The sequence below is a fragment of the Euphorbia lathyris genome, chromosome 3 (genome assembly GCF_963576675.1).
Source record: "Euphorbia lathyris chromosome 3, ddEupLath1.1, whole genome shotgun sequence".
NCBI classification, from domain to species: domain Eukaryota; kingdom Viridiplantae; phylum Streptophyta; class Magnoliopsida; order Malpighiales; family Euphorbiaceae; genus Euphorbia; species Euphorbia lathyris.
Window position 1 is genome coordinate 27091795 of NC_088912.1, and position 21381 is coordinate 27113175.

Here is a 21381-nt window from a genome sequence, read left to right on the forward strand (position 1 = left end):
ACAATAGCATAAAGGCCTTTAGCAACCTCCTCTGAAGGTGAATATAGATGAGTCACCATGAAATAACATTTAAACTATAAATTTTCCACTAAGTTTATTTTATTAGATAAATAAATAACAGTAGTGTTCACACGGACCCTGATAATCACGGTGAATTTAGTCATTCATCGTTAGATATAGGGTGATTAAAATTCTAAGGTGGAGATTCAAAATATACTAAGGCTTTGATTTAATCAATCTACATTTAACGGTGAATTACCAAATTTACGTGATCAGGTTAATGTGAAAAATACTTGTTTAATTCTAATACACATGTAGTATAGTCAAAAAGCGGAGGCTGATAGCATATATTCATATTTAAATACAACTGGCTACTCTTTCAAAGTATTCTTACACTAATTCCATGGATACCCAAAAGCTCCTTTTCTGCTACTTTATTTTCCTGCTCCTCTTCCTCTTCAAAATCTCCATTGCTAATGAATATTCATGTGCACCTTCTTCTTGTGGAGATATTCACAACATTAGTTACCCTTTTCGATTAAAAACCGATCCTAAAGCCTGTGGAGTTGATACTTATGAACTATCTTGTGAAAACAATTCCACAGTCCTATATTTCAACGATCAACTAACAAAATTAAATGTGAAAGCCATCAACTACGACAATTACACGATCCGAGTGGCCGATCCCGGCATTGATGGAGATGATTGTTCCTCTCTTCCTCGTTTTGGAATTTCCACCTTTGAGAAAGTTGGGTATAGTATAAGCATCATGCGCAGAGGCATGTTGCTACAAGATTTGACAGAGACTATTAGTTTCATAAAGTGTTTGAATCCGGTGAATTCTTCGAGGTACTTGGAAATCGGGAGTCCATGTATTAATGGAGTAGTAAATTCAAGAATGATGTATAATTATGCATTTCGTGGAAGGGTTAATGCATATGATGATTTGAGAGAGAATTGCAGCGTAGAGATGACATCTATGTTGCCCACAAGATATTTAGAATTGGATTCAATGGAGAAGTTCGTTGAAATTCATAGGGCGATGGCGTTTGGATTTGAGGTCTCCTGGTATCTCTTCTACTGCGGTAATTTAAGTTGTTCGATGCAGTGCTATCTAGACACAACTCAAGGAAATAAGTTGGGATGCCCTACTCTAGACTCTCAATTCGGTATGTTAGTGTTATTATTTTTTCATACAAGTACTATTTTTCAATTTTAGAAATATAATCTAGTTACAGTCTATTTATATGAAACTCTCTTTTAAATTCTAAAAAATTCATAGTTGGTGGTGTCCTTCATTACTCCTCTCAACATCCACTTATAATCGTATTTGCTAGTCATTCAAAGTTGCTTTTTGAAGTATTCAAACTTTGAATGGTTGAGTTTTTTTTAGTAAATATGTCAGAAATTTGGTGTTCACTATTCATATACTATATCTTAATGTCTCCATGAAAGATATTTTCTCATACAAAGTGATAATGAACCTCAACATGTTTGATTCTAGTGTGGAACATTGGATTTCAGTTAAGTGTATCGCTGACTGATTATCATAATATAACTGCCTGAGTAATTGACTTGCTGATGAAGAACATAAGCTTTAGTTGTTGATGCCCTAACGCTGCCTCGATATGAAAACTGTAGGTTGTATTTTTGTTGTACCAAGATATAAGTCATGATCTGAGACTAAACACATATCTTGTGGTCGAATGTTTTGTGTGGTGATCACCAGCATAATCAGGAGTACAATATCTACGTACCTCACTCTTTCCTTTTTACTTGTACAAGATATCATAGTCCATGCTACCTCAGACATATTGTGAAATTCTTCGAATAACTAGTAAATGAGGCTTCTTCGGATTCTCCATAAATCGACTTACTATACTTACTGCATTTGATATATCTCAACTTGTTAAGGTGAGATAAATCAAGTTGTCAACTAGTTGTCTGTACATGGTGAATCTCAATTTATTCCCAATTTACAAAACTAGCTACACACTAAATTTCCTATTGTTTCGAGTGAATGTCTAAAGGCAGCTCCAAAAAACGGAAACAATAACACTCGTTTAATGTCTATTCGGTTCTTCTCTTTATACTTTTTTCCTTTTCACTTCAAACCTTAGAATAAAATGGTTGGTTAGGATTGAAAAACAGTAACTGATAACTATTTCAGAAGAAAAATGGGTTAACTTCTATTAACAATAGCTTTTATTATTATTATCTTTAACACACCCTCTTACCTTATGAAATCCATTAATAAATTGAATTATAGGGATTCGAACTCTCAACCACTTGGTCTCCTGATACCATGTATAGAACCGATTGAATCAAAAGGTTTAATAGATAGTTAATGTTAAGCATCCCATATTGCTAAATTGGGAAGCTATATGACTCCTTAAATATGTAAAACAATCTAGACATTTGTTATAGTTAACACCCAATAGTTAACTTTTATATTAATTTGACACAGCCCCGCATGCAAATGCACCCTGAGCTTGAAGTGTGTACATTACAAACATCTTACAGTGTGTTGAAATTTTTTCAATTAATGGGGTAATAACTTTTACGTTATGTAACACACCCTTGCATATTGGAGTTGTACAAAATTTCTCATCCACTTAATCAAAGAAGCTCTAATACCATATCATAGAACCAATTGAATTAAAATGTTAATATGATAGTTAAATATCCAATTCATATTAATCTCACAAAATCAATATTTTTTTTTATATTTTGATAATAATAATAATAATAATAATAATAATAATGGAAATTTGTTATAAATAATGTAATGGATGACCATTATACCCCTGTTATATCTATATATATGTTACACCCATAAGTAATGAGATACACACATTTACAACACGTTATCAGCACGAAACCCTAGCCGTCTGAGCACGCCTCCCATCAACAGTAGACGATCCTAGCCACTATCGTTGCAGGGCTCTTTCTCTCTCACTCTCTTTGTCTTCCTTGCTGGATGCGTGCAGAATCAAAACCCTATTGTCTTGGCGTTACTCTGAAAGCTAAACCTCAGTGTATTTAATGTACATTTGGCTTTCTTTCATCAATTAACAATCAGGTACCCGCAGTATTTATTGCTTTCATCTATCATTATCCTCATCATTCCTCTTCCATTTTGGTTATATCTTTTGGTTTTTTTTTTGCTCAATTTTCACATTTTTTTTCTCTGTTTGTTTGATTTGTGTGAAAATTCTGGTTAAGGGGTAAAGAAATGAGATTAAGCTCCTTGTTCAATGGGGTTTAAGGTCCTATCGTCATCGCGCGTGATCGTTCTTTTGTTTGTTTATTTATTTATTGAGAATTGGGCTGCTTTGACTGAAACATACTTTTCTGCATTCTATAGATTAGTTCCTTTCAATTCCGTGCTATTTTTATGTTCAAATCTTCATTGATTATAAAATGGAAGAAAAGAAACATGAATTTGGCATTAAGCTGTTATTTTCATCCTGTTTTCAGAAACAGGTGATGTAATTCGGAATGAATATAGTGTAACAATTCTAGTCCTCTATTTTAGGTGGATTTCCATTACCATGATTACTGAATTCCACTACCAAAGCTGTAATTAATGCAACTCTTGGTTAATGTAACAGTAATATTCCTCTCGTGGTTTCGCCTGTCAACTAGATAATTCTGGGGATTATTAGACAATGAACATAGGCAGGGAATGGTTTTCTGTTTGTGTTAGAATTCGGGGAGCCTGCATCCCAACAGTTTCCCATTTTTGGTACTTTATTTTTGCAATTGTAAAATCACCAACATATTTATATTCTTGCTTATTCAAAATACCAACAGGAACAAATTTTTCATCTAGCTGAATATACTGACTAAAAGAGCTATAAACGCAATGGAAATATAACATGAAATCAAAACCAATCAAACTTGGACAAACATAAGGCTCAAACATAAAATAACCAAGAGTGGGAGGCTTTGATAATTTTAAATGTAAATAAAATTTCTTAAATAAACTGTTATGATATAAACCTAACTGTAAATAATGCTGTTTGGCTTGAGCATTCCTGATAAGATTAGCTGTTTTAAGAGTTGCTCCTTTCTCTACACATGTAGTTAACAAGCTATAATAATACTCCGGTATGTGCTCAAATTCTTATCTCTTTATGTTTTTCTAATAGCTAAAATATTACCCTTTGTTTAGTTTGCAATATAAATGTAAAAGGGGCAGTTGCTTGCTGCTAAGTCTTTTTGGCTTGCAAAAGGGTGTCTTAACATGTCAGATTGTTTAGGTGATTTGCATGTTCCTGCTGTGGGTATGCACTTTGCTGTATGGTTGTTTCTCACATTTAGGTAGCTTGATTGCTGGAAAACAATCTGCTCTGTTTATTTGGTTATAAATGCTGTCAGGACCTTACTTAGTGATAATGTTTAAATTCAAAATGATAGAAGTTTGAGATTGGAGTTCTAAGTGTCAAAATCCCATTTAACCCTGTACAAGAATATAAATTTTGAATGGCCTATTGGACCTGATTTCTTTAGCCCATTATGGCTTTGAGATATTGCCCTTGTTTATCAGTTTGATACAACTGATGTTAGAATTTGGGAAAAGAAAAAGGTATTGAGCTCTATTGTCTATAGACTTTGGATCAGGATATATGAGGCCCATGGATTACTTGAAGTGCAGATTTTCTGTTACGTTTGAAATTTTTTTTTTTTGGTTTGTTTATGCTTAGTGTTTGTGAATAAGATAGAATCCAAGAGGAAGACTAGTGGAGTTTAATTGAGGAAAAATCGAAAACTTGGGAATTTGCTAGCTTACTTGATAAATAAGAGGAACACCCTAAGTTTCACAACTAGGATTTCTTCATTATTATGTTTTTATGGATTTGTGTTAAACTATGAGTTTATGATTTTATGGATTTTATTTTGAATTTTATATGCATGAGATATTATTGAACTTGAGTTGTTAAAGTTATTTATGTGACTATTAATTTATTTATTTTGAAGAACATGGATAGTGAAGAATTATGTCTAGCAGACAGTGCAACTACTCATACCATACTGAGAAGTAGGAAATATTTCTCTCATTTGACAATGAAAGAAACTTGTGTTAATACTATATCGGGTAGTTCAAAGATTATTGAAGGCTCCGGAAGAGCAAATATATTATTATCTATGGGAACGAAATTTGACATTATGGATGTATTGTACTCTCCCAAGTCTCAAAGAAATTTATTGAGTTTTAAAGATATCCGTCAGAATGGATATCATATTGAGACAATAAGTGAAGGAAATGTAGAATACCTTCAAATCACGAGTATTACCCAAGGCACTAAACATGTTATTGAGAAATTACCTGCATTCTCCACTGGATTGTACTACACTAATATTAGTACAATTGAATCATATGCTATAGTAAACCAGAAGTTTACTGATAATGTTACTGTTTGGCATGACCGATTAGGCCATCCGAGTTCAATAATGATGCGAAAAATAATCAAAAATTCATGTGGACATTCATTGAAGAACCAGCAGATTCTTCCTAATGATTTTACATGCGCTGCTTGCTCACAAGGAAAATTAATAGTTAGGCCTTCACCAGCCAAAGTTATACATGAATCAATCAATTTTCTGGAACGCTTACAAAGAGATATTTGTGGGCCAATTCACCCACAGTGTGGATCATTTAGATATTTTATGGTTTTAATCGATGCCTCGACTAGATGGTCACACGTCTCCCTATTATCAACTTGCAACTTGGCGTTTGCGAGATTACTTGCTCAATTAATTAGATTAAGAGCACATTTTCCAGATTTTCCTTTGAAGGCGATTCGCCTCGATAATGCTGGTGAATTCACTTCACAAGCTTTTAATGATTATTGTATGTCCATTGGGATAAATGTTGAACATCCTGTAGCTCATGTTCATACACAAAATGGTCTAGCTGAATCGTTAATTAAACGTTTGCAGTTGATTGCTAGACCATTACTTATGAAGTCCAAACTTCCAATATCAGCTTGGGGACATGCTATATTACATGCAGCAGCATTAATTCGCATCAGGCCAACGAGTAATCAACAATTCTCCCCATCACAATTGGTTCTTGGTCAGGAACCAAATATTTCTCATTTAAAAGTTTTTGGATGTGCGGTATATGTTCCAATTGCTCCACCACAACGCACTAAGATGGGTCCTCAAAGGAGGATGGGAATATATGTTGGTTTTGAATCCCCATCAATCATTAAGTATCTAGAGCCAATGATGCAGGATATTTGTCTGATCCTCATACTGCTCGATCACAAACGGGATATGTGTTTACATGTGGTGATACTGCAATTTCTTGGCGTTCTATGAAGCAAACCATAGCAGCTACTTCTTCTAATCATTCAGAAATTTTAGCTATTCATGAAGCTAGTCGTGAATGTGTATGGTTACGGTCTGTAACTCAACATATTCGAGAAGATTGTGGTCTATCTACCGGAAAAGAAGCTCCAACAGTTTTGTATGAAGATAATGCTGCATGTATTGCACAACTGAAGGAAGGATACATTAAAGGAGATAGAACGAAGCATATCTTACCAAAATTCTTCTTCACCCATGATCTACAAAAGAATGGTAATGTGAAAGTTCAACAGATTCGTTCAAGTGACAATTTGGCGGATTTATTCACCAAGGCGCTTCCAACTGCTACTTTCAAGAAGTTAGTTTATCGCATTGGATTGCGTCGTTGTAAAGATTTTTAGCTATGTATTCATGAGGGGGAGTAAATGCGTGCTGCACTCTTTTCCTCGACCATGGTTTTTCCCACTGGGTTTTCCTGGTAAGGTTTTTAATGAGGCAGCATCCCTAAGCGCATTTACTTATTTTTGTATAATGGACATCCAAGGGGGAGTGTTATAAATAATGTAATGGATGACCATTATACCCCTGTTATATCTATATATATGTTACACCCATAAGTAATGAGATACACACATTTACAACAAAATTATCTTTTTTCTCTGTTATTTTTAATAATGTACGAGTTTTAATGACTTAATTTGGTTTTATTTTTTTTTATTTTTTCTGAAGGGTTTCGCAATTTGGTGCTGTTCTCATTTCAAGGTAATTTCCTCCATTTCAGTAGTTAAATTTATTTAATATGTTATAAAAAAAATTAAATAGGTTATTTCTTTCTATTCATAATTTTATTATCTAAAAGTTAAGTTTTATATGAAATGACAAACTTATTCCACTATTATAAGTTATTTAATTAGCTTAATATATTAGTTGCTCGTGAATTTGTCTAAAAAATTTTAGGATCAAATACGTGAATATCATAATTAAGTATACAATTACAACTAAAGTCATATTACCAAATTTAATTCTCAATATGTCATTATTTCCTATATATTATGATTTTATATTATAGTTTAAAAATTCTAGACTCCAATTTATAAATCATAAACCCTAAAAATATATTCTAGACTTCTAATTTGTAAATTCTAATTCTTAAAATATATTAAAAGTACTGATTTATTAGTTTGATATAATCCAAAATTATGACTTGACATAGTTGTAAATAAAACATGAATTTATGTGTAATTTTCCCAAAATTTTATTAGCGTCCTGAATTTACATAGTATCTCATTAGTCTTTTGAATTTGCTTAAATTATTATTATTAAATCCCCGAATCTATAAAAATGTCCTAAAAGTCTAAAATTAGAAAGTTAATTAGTTTTAAAGATTTAGCTTCGCAAATTAGACTTTTATTTTATGTTCTATTTTTTTTCTATAAATTTGGACAAATTGAAATGAATATCACTTTAAACAAATTTAGAATCTAATTGATAACTGTAAACAAATTCAGTGGACCAAAATGTCACTTTACACAAATTCAGTTGACCAATAGATTATTTTAAGCAAGTTTATAGGGCTAATGAGACAGTTTGTAAATTTAGAGAACCAATCAAGTTTTTAGAATAATTAAGTTTAGGGACTTTTTATCTATTAAGCCTATTTAATATTATTCCATAATGTTGCATCAATTTGTTATTTTGTAAAATTTAATTTTATAACTAACAAAATTCTTGGCCAGCGACTAAATAATTGATTTTGGAGAAGTCAGTAATTATAATGTATTTTTTTAAATAAATATATTTTGATAAATATAATAAACTAATAAATTATTTACTGAATATATATATATAAATTAGGGAAAAGTAAAAAAAAAAGTAGTTTGATACTCATTGCTAAACTTGTTAAAGAGATGACATATAACCACGGGCGGAGTCAGAGGGGGCGGGAAGGGTCGGCCGACCCTCCAACCCTACCGAAAAACCTCAGGAATGGGGTTTTCCACCTTGGTTCCGCCAAAAGTCCCGCCATTATTGGAACCCCTGAAGCCATGGTGGCTGAAGAAAAAGATTTGTAGGTCTTCTTCTTCATTAACAGGAAACATATGGAAGGACATTTTAGCCTTTCCATCTGTTTCTCTTGGCCTCTTCTTTTTTTTTTTTTTTATTGAGAAAGAAAGAAAAAAGTCAATTTATTATTTTACTCCTAAACAAAGGGAAATTTGTCAAAATTACTCCTCAATTATTTTTTATTTTCACTCAACTTCTAACTTCCAACTTCTAACTTTCCAATAAGTATTTTATTTACTTATTGTTTATTTTGTTTCTAGATTTAATTTTATGATTTATATAGGGATTGCTAAATTGGGATTTTTTTTTGTGTGATTTCTAATTTAGAATTTTATTTAGAGATTATTAATATGTTTTTGTTTAGAGATTAGTGTAGAATAACGAACAAAATATGTGTGTTGTATAATGATGTCTAAAATTGAGCCAACTTACCAATGCTGGAAGTAAAATTGCTCTTTTTCTGTCAACATTAGGAGCAAAATTGCACCATTTTAGACGTTAAGAGTTAAATTTCTCCTGAATGTAAACGTTAGGATATTTTTGCATGATATCTTTTTTATAAATACGTTAAAGTAGCATTAAAAAAAAATTGCCCACAGTGTAGCCCCTCTAACCTTTAACCCCTGGATCCGCCACTGTGATGAGGACATCTTGTCCCTGGACGCGGGGCGTAAGAGAGGACACGCGGAGCGTGAATCCGAGGTCGAGAGAAAGGAGGAAACCACGCGAGAAGGGGGTCATGCGGGCAGTCCACGCGGAGCGTGTTGTCCAGCACGCGGGACGTGGATCGAACCTTCAAAGAGAACCAGTTCCAGGAGCTCATGTACACGGGGCGTGCCTCCTAATACGCGGGGCGTGCCTCCTCATACGCGGGGCGTGCCTCCTCAGACGCGGGGCGTGCAAGACCACTTTCGGAGCATTCAAACTCAGAGACGCTTTCACGCGGGGCGTAGTACGTGACACGCGGGGCGTAGTACGTGACACGCGGGGCGTGTTTTAGCTGAAGAATACTTCCTCCCCAAGTTCTCCATACTTGGGACCACTCCCTATTTACAACTCTACCACTCCTTATTTACAAGCATGCCACCCCTTTAACCCTACTTTACCCTTTATATTTGTATTGTAATTAGTAGATAGTTTACCCTTTTTGTACTTTGGCAATTAGGTTTTTGAGATGCTATAAATTCATCTCTTTCTCTTTGTAATAGGTTAACTTTTTATCAATCAACTAAAATTCTTCTTCAAGAAGCTTGTTAAGGTTTTATCCTTCAACAATGGGGAATTCTTATTTCCTATGGATTTAGTCCATGAATTGGGATCCACTCCTTCTAGTTTAGCTAGATAAGTATTAGCCTTTGTGAGTTTACGGTTTAAAACTCTCAGATAGAATTAATCCGTATCATTTGGTATCAGAGCCGATCGTTTTCCTTGAACGGAGACTTCTTTCGACTATGGTTCAACCACGTTTATCTCAAAGGTAAGATCCTTTCATCAAAGGGTTGGAAAGGATTGCAGCCGTCTTGAGAAGGCAACAAGCGAGTTGCAAGGAGGAGTTTCGGGTGATACACGAGATAGCAAGGAAGTTTGAGGCCTCTTTGGAGAGTCGCAAGCTAGGAGACCGAAATGAGCCCGAACCCGCGGTAGAAGTTCCTCATAAAGATCCATCACCGACCTTTTCTCCGTCACATATTGTAGAGGTAACTCCCAAACTTCCCATTTCTAATGTTGAAGTTATGGATAATCCTATTGTTAGGAAGAAATTGGATGTTGGTGAAGTTGTTTGTGATAATGAGGTGGATTTAAATTCTTCTTGTGAACTTATTGACAATGAAATTGTGGAGGAGGGTTTAGATTCATTTGTGGATGAGGAGGAAGGGATGTTTGTAGGAGATGATGTTGGGGAAACCCATGTTGCAAGGGCTGCTCCCCAAGTGTTTGATAGAATTCCTCTTAAGCATACTCTTATTTGTAAGCTTGAGGAAAGTGAAGGCATTATTCTTGAGGAAAGGGAGAGTGACTATGGTCTTAGTAATCTCTTTGAGGAGCATGATGAAATTAGTTTATGTGTAGAGGTTGATGGCTATGGTGATGGGAGAGATGTGGGTGGTTCAACTATAGTTGGGTGTAACATGTCGTTTGGGTCGGGTAGCTATTCAAATGGTTTAGCCGGCTTAAACTATAGGGAGAAATGGAAGGAAACGAGAGGTCATGGGAAAAGACGGATTGTGGATGAAGATGGAAATGAATTTGATTATGACCATGAAGAAGAGGAGTTAGTAGAGGAGATTGATAAAGAGGAAAACCAATCCGAGAATGAGCTAGTAAGACATGAGGAAGATGGTTATTGTGAAGGCAAATTCGAGGATGGGGTTGAAGAGGGAGAGCATGCTTCCGTAGGTGAGATATGTGAAGATGGTAAACTTTGTCATAGTGCCTATGATCTTGATTATGATGAAGATGGTAGAGTTTACCATGGGAAGGATGAACGTCGAGGCATTGAGTGGAACCAATATGGGACCGCTTATGAGGAAGACGAAGATGGGGTCTACTATAATGAGAGTGGGCATCGGGGTGTTGAGTGGGATCGACACGGGACTCCTTATGAAGATGATGAGTGTAGATTCTATTGTGATGATGAGTTGGAGGATGTTGAACGGAACCACCACGAAGATATCTATGAGAGTGATGGAGGTAGGTTCCATTATGGCGACGAGTTGAGAAATGAAGAGTGGAACCGAAATAAAGACTCTTGTGAGAATGATGAAGAAAATCGGTTCCAAGATGAGGATGAGTCGAGAAGTGTTGAGTATGAAGGCACCTATGAAGTTGATGATGATGGCAATAAGCATCATGTGTATTTGGTGACTAGGGTGCCAATGCCTAGTGAAGAGGAGCCTAGCCAACGTCATCGATTATTTAGAACTCGATGCTTAGTTCGTGGGAAGAAGTGTGAGATGGTGATCGACGGAGGAAGCCAAGTGAATATCATTAGTCGGTTCGCCATGAGCAAGTTTGGGTTGGTTCCCGAGCCACATCTTAGACCTTACCGCTTTGGTTGGGTCAACGAGGTGGAAAAGCTTCAAATTACTCATTGGTGTAAGGTTTCTTTCACTATTGGAGCTTATAGGGATGAAGCTATGTGTGATGTTGTAGAGATGGGTGCTTGTGATGTGCTACTTGGTAGGCCATGGCAATTTGATTGTGATGCCTCACATGCGGGAAGAAGCAATGCCTATACCATACGCAAAGGTGGAATCCGATACGTCCTTATACCTTTGAAGAGTTCTCCTAGTAAGAAAATGGAGACCACTTTGGGAGATTGTCTAACTCGGGAGTTGAACGTGAATGGGTGCATTGGTGGAACGGTTGAGACCTTGAATCATCTTGACTTGGGTTCCATGGTTGAGCTAGCTAACCACTCTCCTAGTGAAGTCAAATCCCAAGAGGAGAATGAGGTTGAGAATAGCAAAGTTGGAAGTGAGGGAGTAGAGCCGATGTTTGAGGGGGACAAGCATGTGTCTTTCAATGAACCATCTAAAAGGTTTCCTAAAGGGCTTCCACCTTTGAGAAGGCTACCACGAGACATAGCATGGGATCTGGGAGATAGTGCACCTAACTCTACTTATAGTGAGTTGAGCTCAAGAGAGGAGGAGGAAGGTTACTTTATGAAGCCTATTGATAGCACCGAGATGCCTAGCACATGCCACTTGCAAAAGAGTCGAGTCACTCATTGGGTAAAATCTGAACTTGTTCTTTTGTACTTTGTTGAAATGTATGTGTTGGAAGCTTGGTTGTGTATGTTGAGGGAGAACCTTTCCTATGAAGAGCCCATGGGAGGTGTGAACTTCATATTGCGGGAGAACATTCCCTATGATGAGCCCATGAGAGATGATCTTGTTGTGAGGAATGTGGACTCTATATTGAGTGAGAACCTTCCCTATTATAAGCCTATGAGAGGCAAGCTTGTTGTGAGGGATGTGAGCTTTATGTTGAGGGAGGACACTTCCTATGATGGGACCAAGAGGGTTGATCTTGTTGTGGGCTTGGGTGATGGTTTGTTGAAGGGGAATGGCTTCCCGTGGAATATAGAAAGGATGGCAGGAGATCAAGACTTGGTAAACTCGGAACTCATTATTTTGTGCTTTATTGCTATGTATATGTGGGGGTATATGTGGTGCTTATTGAAGAAGCATCAACCCTATGTGGAGTCAATGAGAAGCGATATGGGGATGACGAGAGTGGGGTTTGTGAAGTCTTTGATGAATGGGGATAGCCGCCCGAGAGATGTTGAGAAGGTAGAAGAAATTCAATAGTTGGGGATTGAGGGCCAAGTTAGTAATGTGGCAAGTCTTGAAGTTCCGGGATTGTTAACCCAAGGTGAGGATGGAGCTAATCTATGTGCTCTTGAGTTCGCTTTGAAGTGGGTTGACAAGTGTCACCGGGATATTCCGTTTGATGTGGGCCATGGGAAATGAGAGATTGAGCATGGTAGCCGGGTTAGTGGCATGAATGAAAGCGAAGGCCGGGCCTATTCAAGTCAAAATCGTATTTGGGTTGTGAAGAGTACTCAAGGGATCGCTCCAATTTGGGTTGATATAGGGCGCCGGGACTTGTTATATGAGGTTGACTATGTGCGAGTGGAGGTTGATCCTAGCATCCGGGTTAATGGTGTGAGGTACATTGAGATCCGGGCATATTCGACTCAAGATCATGTTGGGGTTTTGAAGAATACTTGTGAGATTGATTCTAGTTGGGTTGAAATGTGTCGTCAGGATATTCCATTCAAAGTAGGCCATGGGTGGAAGAAGGTTGTGTTGATTCCTCAAGTACGTGATGGGGAGATCAAGAGGGTCCATGGGTGGTCCGTGCAACCAGATGAGGAGCGTTGGAAGATCATCCAAACAGTTATGGGGAAGATACCACGTGACATTGTATGGGATCCGGGAGGTCGTATGCTATGTCTTCCTCATAGTTGCTTGAGCTTAAAGGAAACAGATGAAGGGTATGTTGTGACGCCTCTAGGAAGAAAGGAGATTCTTAGCGCACGCACATTAGGAATGAACCGAGCCTCTCACTTGGTAAATTCGGAACTTGTTATTTTGTTCTTGATTGAGGTGCATGTGTTGGGATATATGTTATGTTTGTTGAGGGGACATCAACCCTATGAGGAGTCAATGAGGAGTGATGTGATGATGAAGAGAGTGAGCTCCAAAGAGTATTTGGTGAACGGGAATGGCCGTCCGGGTGATGTGGAGAGGATGGAAGAAACTCAAGAATGGCGGGAAAGTAGCCAAGTTAGTGGAGAGGCGACTCGAGAAGCCGCGAGATTGTTAACCCAAGACAAAGGAGGGATCAATACAAGTGCTCTTGGGATCACTACGAAGTGGGATGACAAGTGTCGTCGGGACATCCCCTTTGATGTCGGCTATGAGCGGATTGAAGTTGTGATTAATGTCCATGTTCGTGAAGTGGAGAAAGAGGAGATCCGAGGTTGGTCGGTTAGACATGTCGTGGGGGGTGTGGAGGAGCTTCCAAGACATTGGGACGGATTGGTTTGATCAACTTCGTCGAGATATTCCATTCGATGTCGGTCGGATATTGAGGCGAGTCTTATGGGGGATGAGCACCGAGGGAAAGACACGAGTTGAGGTGTGGGAAGAGTGCATAACGAGAGGAAGAAGCCAACAATATATGGAGTGGCTAACCCCTACCGAGCACAAGTCTTATTCTATAGTTGAGTTGGGGTCCAACTCTTTTGAAGAAGAGGAGAATGATGAGGACATCTTGTCCCTGGACGCGGAGCGTGAATCCGGGGCCGGGAGAAAGGAGGAAACCACGCGAGAAGGGGGCCACGCAGGCAGTCCACGCGGGGCGTGTTGTCCAGCACGCGGGGCGTGGATCGAACCTTCAAAGAGAACCAGTTCCAGGAGCTCATGTACACGGGGCGTGCCTCCTAATACGCGGGGCGTGCCTCCTCATACGCGGGGCGTGTCTCCTCAGATGCGGGGCGTGCAAGACCACTTTCGGAGCATTCAAACTCAGAGATGCTTTCACGCGGGGCGTAGTACGTGACACGCGGGGCGTGTTTCAGCTGAAGAATACTTCCTCCCCAAGTTCTCCATACTTGGGATCACTCCCTATTTACAACTCTACCACTCCTTATTTACAAGCATGCCACCCCTTTACCATTAACCCTACTTTACCCTTTATATTTGTATTGTAATTAGTAGATAGTTTACCCTTTTTGTACTTTGGCAATTAGGTTTTTGAGATGCTATAAATTCATCTCTTTCTCTTTGTAATAGGTTAACTTTTTATCAATCAACTAAAATTCTTCTTTAAGAAGCTTGTTAAGGTTTTATCCTTCAACAATGGGGAATTCTTATTTCGAATGGATTTAGTCCATGAATTGGGATCCACTCCTTCTAGTTTAGCTAGATAAGTGTTAGCCTTTGTGAGTTTACGGTTTAAAACTCTCAGATAGAATTAATCCGTATCACACTGAATATAACCAAGGTATATCTTTTTGATAAGAGGTTGAATTGGTTGTCTTATTAATTCTTTTTTAAAATTTAACTTTCCTCCTTCTATCTTAGGTAATAATTTTTGAATTGGTCGTATTTTTCTAGAATTAAAATCTCTATATATTTCTTCTGATATTGTTATTATTGAGTTTTCTTTATGTTCTAGTGGTTCTAATATGTCCTTATATAATTTTGGTACTAATATATCCATATCATATTGTATTTTTCTTTTTTTAGTGTTTTTAAATTTATGTTTATATTTTTCTACCCATTTTATCCTATTTGTAAACACATATATATGGTTTAAATGTACTTTTCCTTATATTATGCACATTATTATTCTTACAAAAGTGTTGTTTATGCATGCTTCTGTCTGCAGATTTCCGCAAGCATATAAGGGCATTCTTTGGTAAGGACTATGTTAATCCTTAAAATTATATATAACTAAGTATGTGTTAAAATTCTAAATGATAAATTTTGGAGCTTATCTATTAGAGAAAGAGTTGTCACTAGACCTTAATTCAATAATAAAATGGAGTCTATAAGAGTGGGTCAACAATAAGAACTCCCCAACTATAAACTTCTCCTTCCACTTAGCAAAAAAAAGGACATCGAGGATTCAACTATACGGACATGTTTAGTTTAAAAACCGAACAAATTGATTTGAATAAAAGGGCACTATTTTGTGCTATTTCCCATCCAAATGTTCTTGCCTTCCATAATATTTGTCTTTCAAGATAAAGTTTTTTGTTTTATAATATATGATGTTTCGATTGAATCATGCATATTAATTGATTTTTACCAAATATATCCCCATTAAAATTAATTACATTTCTTAATTATTGCACCTTAATCTTAAAACCAAATGTTATGGAATAAAGAAAGTAATTCATAAGCAAAAAGAAAATATTTATCAAACATGACATATATGGATAATAATTATTAAATTAATACTTGTTTATTATAATTTTGTTAAATTATTCTATTTTATTTATGAGAATTAATTAGACTTATTTGTATTTGTTTATGAGAATTGAAGATGGGGATTTCACTGTAATGGAAGTACTCGACGGAATCAAATGTAAGTCTATTATTCTCCCTCTTTCTCTACGTTTATTTACCGTAAAATTATTTTCCTGAAATATTACAAAGTACCATGCAATTTATTGGTGATGCCAATTTTAATATTATCAATGAATTTACTTGAAAATTTAACTTAATAAATAATAAAGTCTAGTAATATTTTTTATAGCAGTATTTAAATTCTCGACCCCTTAGTTTAAACAACTCTAGTACGTTTTTATATATTATTTTTGACAAATTTTACTCGAATGATGTACATTATTTCTTACAAAAGTAACTGTATCTTATAAAACTTATGAAGTCCTTATTTAAGTTGATGGAATTTATTTCGAAAGGCTTAAATGTGTGTGTTTTCTTTTCATGTTTGATACAGGGACTTTACGAAATAATATCTCTCAACCAATATATGAGATCGTATATACATTGAATCTTCTCGGTAAGGGCTACTTACTAAAACATTGACACTTTCAAATATTTATATGAAATTTTACACTGTTTGAATGCTTTTAGAGAAGCAATTGATTAATCTTGCACTGTTTGAAATCCTTCCGTAAATTCATTTTCCAGGAGTACTCTTCTTTCTAAGGAATTTATGTATGGCGCCATTATTGATCATATTTGTAATCTATAGATGGCGAAAAAGGCATCTATCGGACTACTATATGATTGAAGCATTTCTACAAAGTCAAAATAATCTTATGCCGGTAAGGTACACTTTCTCGGATATCAAAAAGATGACTGGAGGTTTTAAGGAAAAGTTGGGTAAAGGAGGGTTTGGAACTGTGTATAAAGGAAAGCTTCGTAGTGGTCAATTTGCTGCAGTGAAAATATTAGCAAATTCAAAAACTGATGGACAAGATTTTATCAATGAAGTGGCTACCATTGGTAAGATTCACCATGCCAATGTAGTACAATTGGTTGGCTTTTGCTGTGAGAGATCAAAGTTTGCTCTTGTTTATGAATTTATGCCTAATGGATCTCTTGATAAACATATAGTTTCCGGAAAAGTTGAATCTATAACTTTAAGTTGGGAAAAATTATACCAGATTTCTGTAGGAGTGGCTCGTGGCATTGAATATCTCCATCATGGTTGCGAGATGCAAATCCTTCATTTTGACATCAAGCCTCACAACATCCTTCTTGATGAAAACTTAGCTCCGAAAATTTCAGATTTTGGACTAGCTAAATTTTATCCAAGAGGCGACGTGGGATCACTTACAGCAGCACAAGGAACAATTGGATATATGGCACCAGAGTTGTTTTATAAGAACATTGGATGTGTTTCGTACAAAGCTGATGTATATAGTTTCGGAATGTTACTATTAGAAATTGCAGGTAGAAGGAAGAACTTGAACTCATTGTTAGAGAACTCCGGGGAAAGCTATTACTCGTGTTGGGTGTCCGACCAACTTTTTGACGAAAAGCTTGCGTTAGAAGACAGTACAGAGGAGGAAAATAAAATTGCAAGGAAACTTATCATAATAGGATTATGGTGCATACAAATGAAGCCATCGAATCGGCCTGCAATGAACAAAGTTGTGGAAATGCTTGAAGGAAATTTGGAAAGTCTACAAGTGCCTCCAAGACCTCTACAGTATTCAATGGAATTACTACAAACTACTGGTACAGAATCATCAAGCTTGATATCACATGATTTTACAAACTCAAGTAGCTTGACAGAAAGTGAAGTTGATCCTGTATCAGAATCAATCAGCCTAATACATAATCAAGTGAATATTAACTTTTAGATTATGAATTTTATGTGTTATTATGTTTCAATTTAGATTGAATATTAATTTTAAATATGATTTATTTGATGAAGAGTAGGGATTACTAATTCAATGATTTTTAGATTTATATCTTAATAGTATCTTCCTTCAATCCAAATAAGCATGCTCATAGAATGAACTTAATGGAAATTAGACGATTTTGACAATTTAAATGTTAATGAAAACGTCAGTATATTTCACGATTTAAACATCAATGAAAACATCAGAAGATTTTGACGGTTTAAACGCCAATAAAAAAAGTCAGAAATTTTTTGATATTTAAACGTCAATGAAAATGTGTGAATATTTTGACCAAAAAATTAGTCAGGACAAAATGTTAAAATTTCCTTCAATATTCCATCAGCAGATTGTTGTCAGTGATCCGTAAATTTTTATTTCTCACTCTTGTATGTTTTCGTATTCGTTTTGTCCAAGTTCCGCTAGTAAAGTTACTTACAAAGGGCCAAATTTCTGTCAGTAAATATGTATTTTCTTGTAGTAGTGATTGTATGAAAATATATATTGAGTGAAAGTCTGATTGAATTAATATTTTACAGATTTGTCAAAAAACTACTCATATAAATGCCTTATGTGTTGCTGGAAGAAGCAAATGAATGCAAGAATTTATATTCATTGTCAATGATTGAAACGAATCATTACATGCTAAAATCTACAACAAATCTAGTAAATAAGAAGTACAACTTAGAAAGAGAAAACAAGAAAAGTTTACACTCTAATAACACCAGATTCTGTCAGCAATGATTTTTCATGATTACCATAAGTTTTCAATGTGTCCTGATAATGGTGACATTTGAGCTAGTTTTAGTTGCTGTAATTTGTTGCACATTTGGTTGACTTGGATCTGGATTGGTATTGCTGCTATCAAAGATCTATGGTTACTCTGTTTCTGATATGGTCTCCAGCTCTAACTGAAGGCGTTTTTCAGTATTTTGTAGCTTGTTTCCTGAAGAAGGGGTAGAATTGAAAGGATTAGGAGGTATATGTAAATTTTCTCCTTCTCCTTCCAAGATTTGAATCACAGTTTTCATGGAAGGTCGATTTATTGGATTCCATTGAATGCACCATAATCCCACAACTGCAAGCTTCTTTGAGATTTTAACATCTCCCTCTTCCCCAATTTCCATCCTTAGATCCTCTCCTTCTTCCAACAGATTATATATCCATTCCGGAAAGTATACTTGCTCATCTTTTTCATTCACAGTGTTTCTTCCTCCAACCATTTCTAAGACCAACATTCCAAAACTATAAACATCCGATTTGAAGGAGACATTCCCAAAATTTCTAGAGAACACTTCAGGTGCCATGTATCCTATAGTTCCTTTAGCAGTTGTCATAGACACTATACTTTGATCCTTGTCACACAACTTAGCCAAACCAAAATCAGAAACTTTTGGATTGAAGTCATGATCAAGGAGTATGTTCTGTGGTTTTATGTCGAAATGGAGGATTCTTTGATCACATCCGTGATGAAGATAGTCGATTCCTTTAGCGACGCCAAGAACAATATCATGAAGTCTTTTCCATCCAAGGAAACTGTTCTTTGCATCTGCTGAGGAGATGAACTTTTGTAGTGAATCATTTGGCAGATACTCATAAACTAAAGCTCGTCGAAACCCTTCTGCACAAAATCCGATCAGGCGAACCACATTGACATGATGAATTCTGCCTATTGTTCCAACTTCATTGATAAACTCTTCCCCATTCCCTTTGGAGTTATTGAGTACCTTAACAGCAACCATAATTTCATCAGATAGCTTTCCCTTAAACACTATTCCATAAGTTCCATGGCCTAATTCATCCTTGAATTGGTTCGTAATCCTCTTAATGTGAGCATAAGAAAATCTTGTAGGCTTGAAAGACTTGTAATCCTCTAAAAACTTTTCAAATTTTGACTGATATTCTGTCTCCGATTTGCTGCACCTATACATCCGATGGAGTAGGACTACTGCTCCCACAAGAAGAATAGAACCCAATGTTACACCTGTTGCTATGAACTTGGCCACTGAGGCTGCAAAATAGTACAAATTTATTTGATACTGATTTCACTATAAATTTATGTAATTACAACAAAAGATAGCTAGAATAAGAGTACAAAACCTGGTTTCCCATAGCATTCAGTTTGAGATCGTTTTGTGTTACTTCGCAATCTGCAGTACTCGCCTTTGGCTTCACAAGATCTACAATCCGGAGTGTACCAGGTCAAGTTGAGATGTTTATCTCGAGAGAGGAGATAGTTTCCTGGAACTGATGAAATATCATGAATCTTGATGCAAGAGTATAAAGTCTTGTAATAGTCAATATAGTTGCCTGCGACAAGGGCATATACTTCGAAATGAACATCGCCAAGGCAGGGGATCTCAAAGTATGAAAATTCATCTTCTTCTTCTGTTCTATTTTCTTTTGTTGATGAACAATTAAGTAATGTGTAATTACTTTGGGATGCGGCATCCTTGAATTGGAAGGGAGAAAGGGAGAAATTGAAATTTACAAGGCTTTTCGGGGTGCAAACTTGGGAATCAAAAGCAGAAATGTGTTGAGAAGAGTAGTCAATAGATTTGATGATGAGTTTATAGGAAGGCGTCAAGTGAAGAATAGTTTCGTTGTTTTGAGAGCAGGATAGCTCGAACCAATGTTGAGGATAGCCGCAGTGGTCTGGTTGCTGCCCTTTTATTCGGAACGGAAATCGGACAGGTGGTCCGTTTTCCCCACATTTTGAGGAGTATTTGCATTCGTCAAACTCTAGTCCATTGGCATGATTGACAATAGAGAAGACTGCACAAGTATTGATGAAGAAGAAGAGGAAAAGCCTCAACATATTCAAAGAAACAAAGAAAAATAATGATTTAGTTTAAATAACAGCTATACTATATATCCTTCTTATTGGGTTAAGATCTGGAAGTTTAAAAATAATGATTTAGTTAACGCTGAATTAATTTATTCATATTATTGTTTTCAATTCTGATGCCCATTGAAAATATAATCAAGCATTCACCTCATGCTTGTCTTACATCTATTACAGTAGTTTTCATCTAGTCAGTGAGTGACTAAAGTGAATGTGGTCAATCACCATTAGATTTAGGAAGTGCAAATCTAAGACTTATGATAATTTTAATCTCCACCACACAAGAAATACATATTCATTTTTTGACATTAAGAGCAGCAACGGAAAAATCGGTCGCCAATTCTATATTATGTCAAATCTGTTGCGTCTCTAAAAACTAATAAAATTAGCAGGATTGTTATATTTAGAGACGAGTATTTTCTGTCGAGAAATGTAATTATTTTAATTAGAGCCTAAATAAATAATTGTAGATTGATTAATTGTATGCATATAAAATTGTACCGAGCATGGTCAAAATCTGGAACCCATTTACCTGACACCAATTCTTCAAATTAATTCCCAAAAAAGTAGATGTTACAATGACGACAACAACATTCATATTATTTATATTTAGTACTATATTCTGATTAAAGGTGAGTATCTAGAAGCTCCCTATTATATTAGGGAAAATTACAAAACTAGGTCAAATGGGAGGCCCATTTACATATTTAACTCATTTACTCAACTTATTACATATCTAAACTCATTTTGTGTGACTTTC

General features: G+C 36.0%; 3 protein-coding genes across 3 annotated transcripts; 2 read left to right on the forward strand and 1 right to left on the reverse strand.

Moving 5' to 3' along the window:
- Nucleotides 1-403: 403 nt before the first annotated feature.
- LOC136222590 (uncharacterized) lies at nt 404-15338 on the forward strand. Its single transcript, XM_066010339.1, has 3 exons — nt 404-1169; nt 7048-7080; nt 15286-15338. Exons 1-3 carry the CDS (start codon nt 404-406, stop codon nt 15336-15338), a joined length of 852 nt encoding a protein of 283 aa, XP_065866411.1.
- Nucleotides 15339-16368: 1030 nt separating this feature from the next.
- LOC136222591 (rust resistance kinase Lr10-like) lies at nt 16369-17737 on the forward strand. Its single transcript, XM_066010341.1, has 2 exons — nt 16369-16425; nt 16557-17737. Exon 2 carries the CDS (start codon nt 16586-16588, stop codon nt 17735-17737), a length of 1152 nt encoding a protein of 383 aa, XP_065866413.1. The 5' UTR covers nt 16369-16425; nt 16557-16585.
- A 917-nt stretch (nt 17738-18654) lies between these two features.
- Nucleotides 18655-20594, reverse strand: LOC136222592 (rust resistance kinase Lr10-like). The gene is made up of 2 exons (XM_066010342.1): nt 19877-20594; nt 18655-19787 (listed from the first exon to the last, which is right to left on the reverse strand). Exons 1-2 carry the CDS (start codon nt 20592-20594, stop codon nt 18655-18657), a joined length of 1851 nt encoding a protein of 616 aa, XP_065866414.1.
- Between the last annotated feature and the right edge of the window lie 787 nt (nt 20595-21381).

Bases quoted from the DNA above. Each gene is read 5' to 3' on its own strand.
- LOC136222590 (XM_066010339.1), top strand. From the start codon at position 404: ATGGATACCCAAAAGCTCCTTTTCTGCTACTTTATTTTCCTGCTCCTC. The intron at 1,170-7,047 runs GTATGTTAGTGT...TTTTTTCTGAAG, and splicing joins TACTCTAGACTCTCAATTCG to GGTTTCGCAATTTGGTGCTG. The intron at 7,081-15,285 runs GTAATTTCCTCC...TTCTGTCTGCAG, and splicing joins GGTGCTGTTCTCATTTCAAG to ATTTCCGCAAGCATATAAGG.
- LOC136222592 (XM_066010342.1), bottom strand. From the start codon at position 20,594: ATGTTGAGGCTTTTCCTCTTCTTCTTCATCAATACTTGTGCAGTCTTC. The intron at 19,788-19,876 runs GTTTTGTACTCT...ACTATTTTGCAG, and splicing joins TGAATGCTATGGGAAACCAG to CCTCAGTGGCCAAGTTCATA.
- LOC136222591 (XM_066010341.1), top strand. From the start codon at position 16,586: ATGGCGCCATTATTGATCATATTTGTAATCTATAGATGGCGAAAAAGG.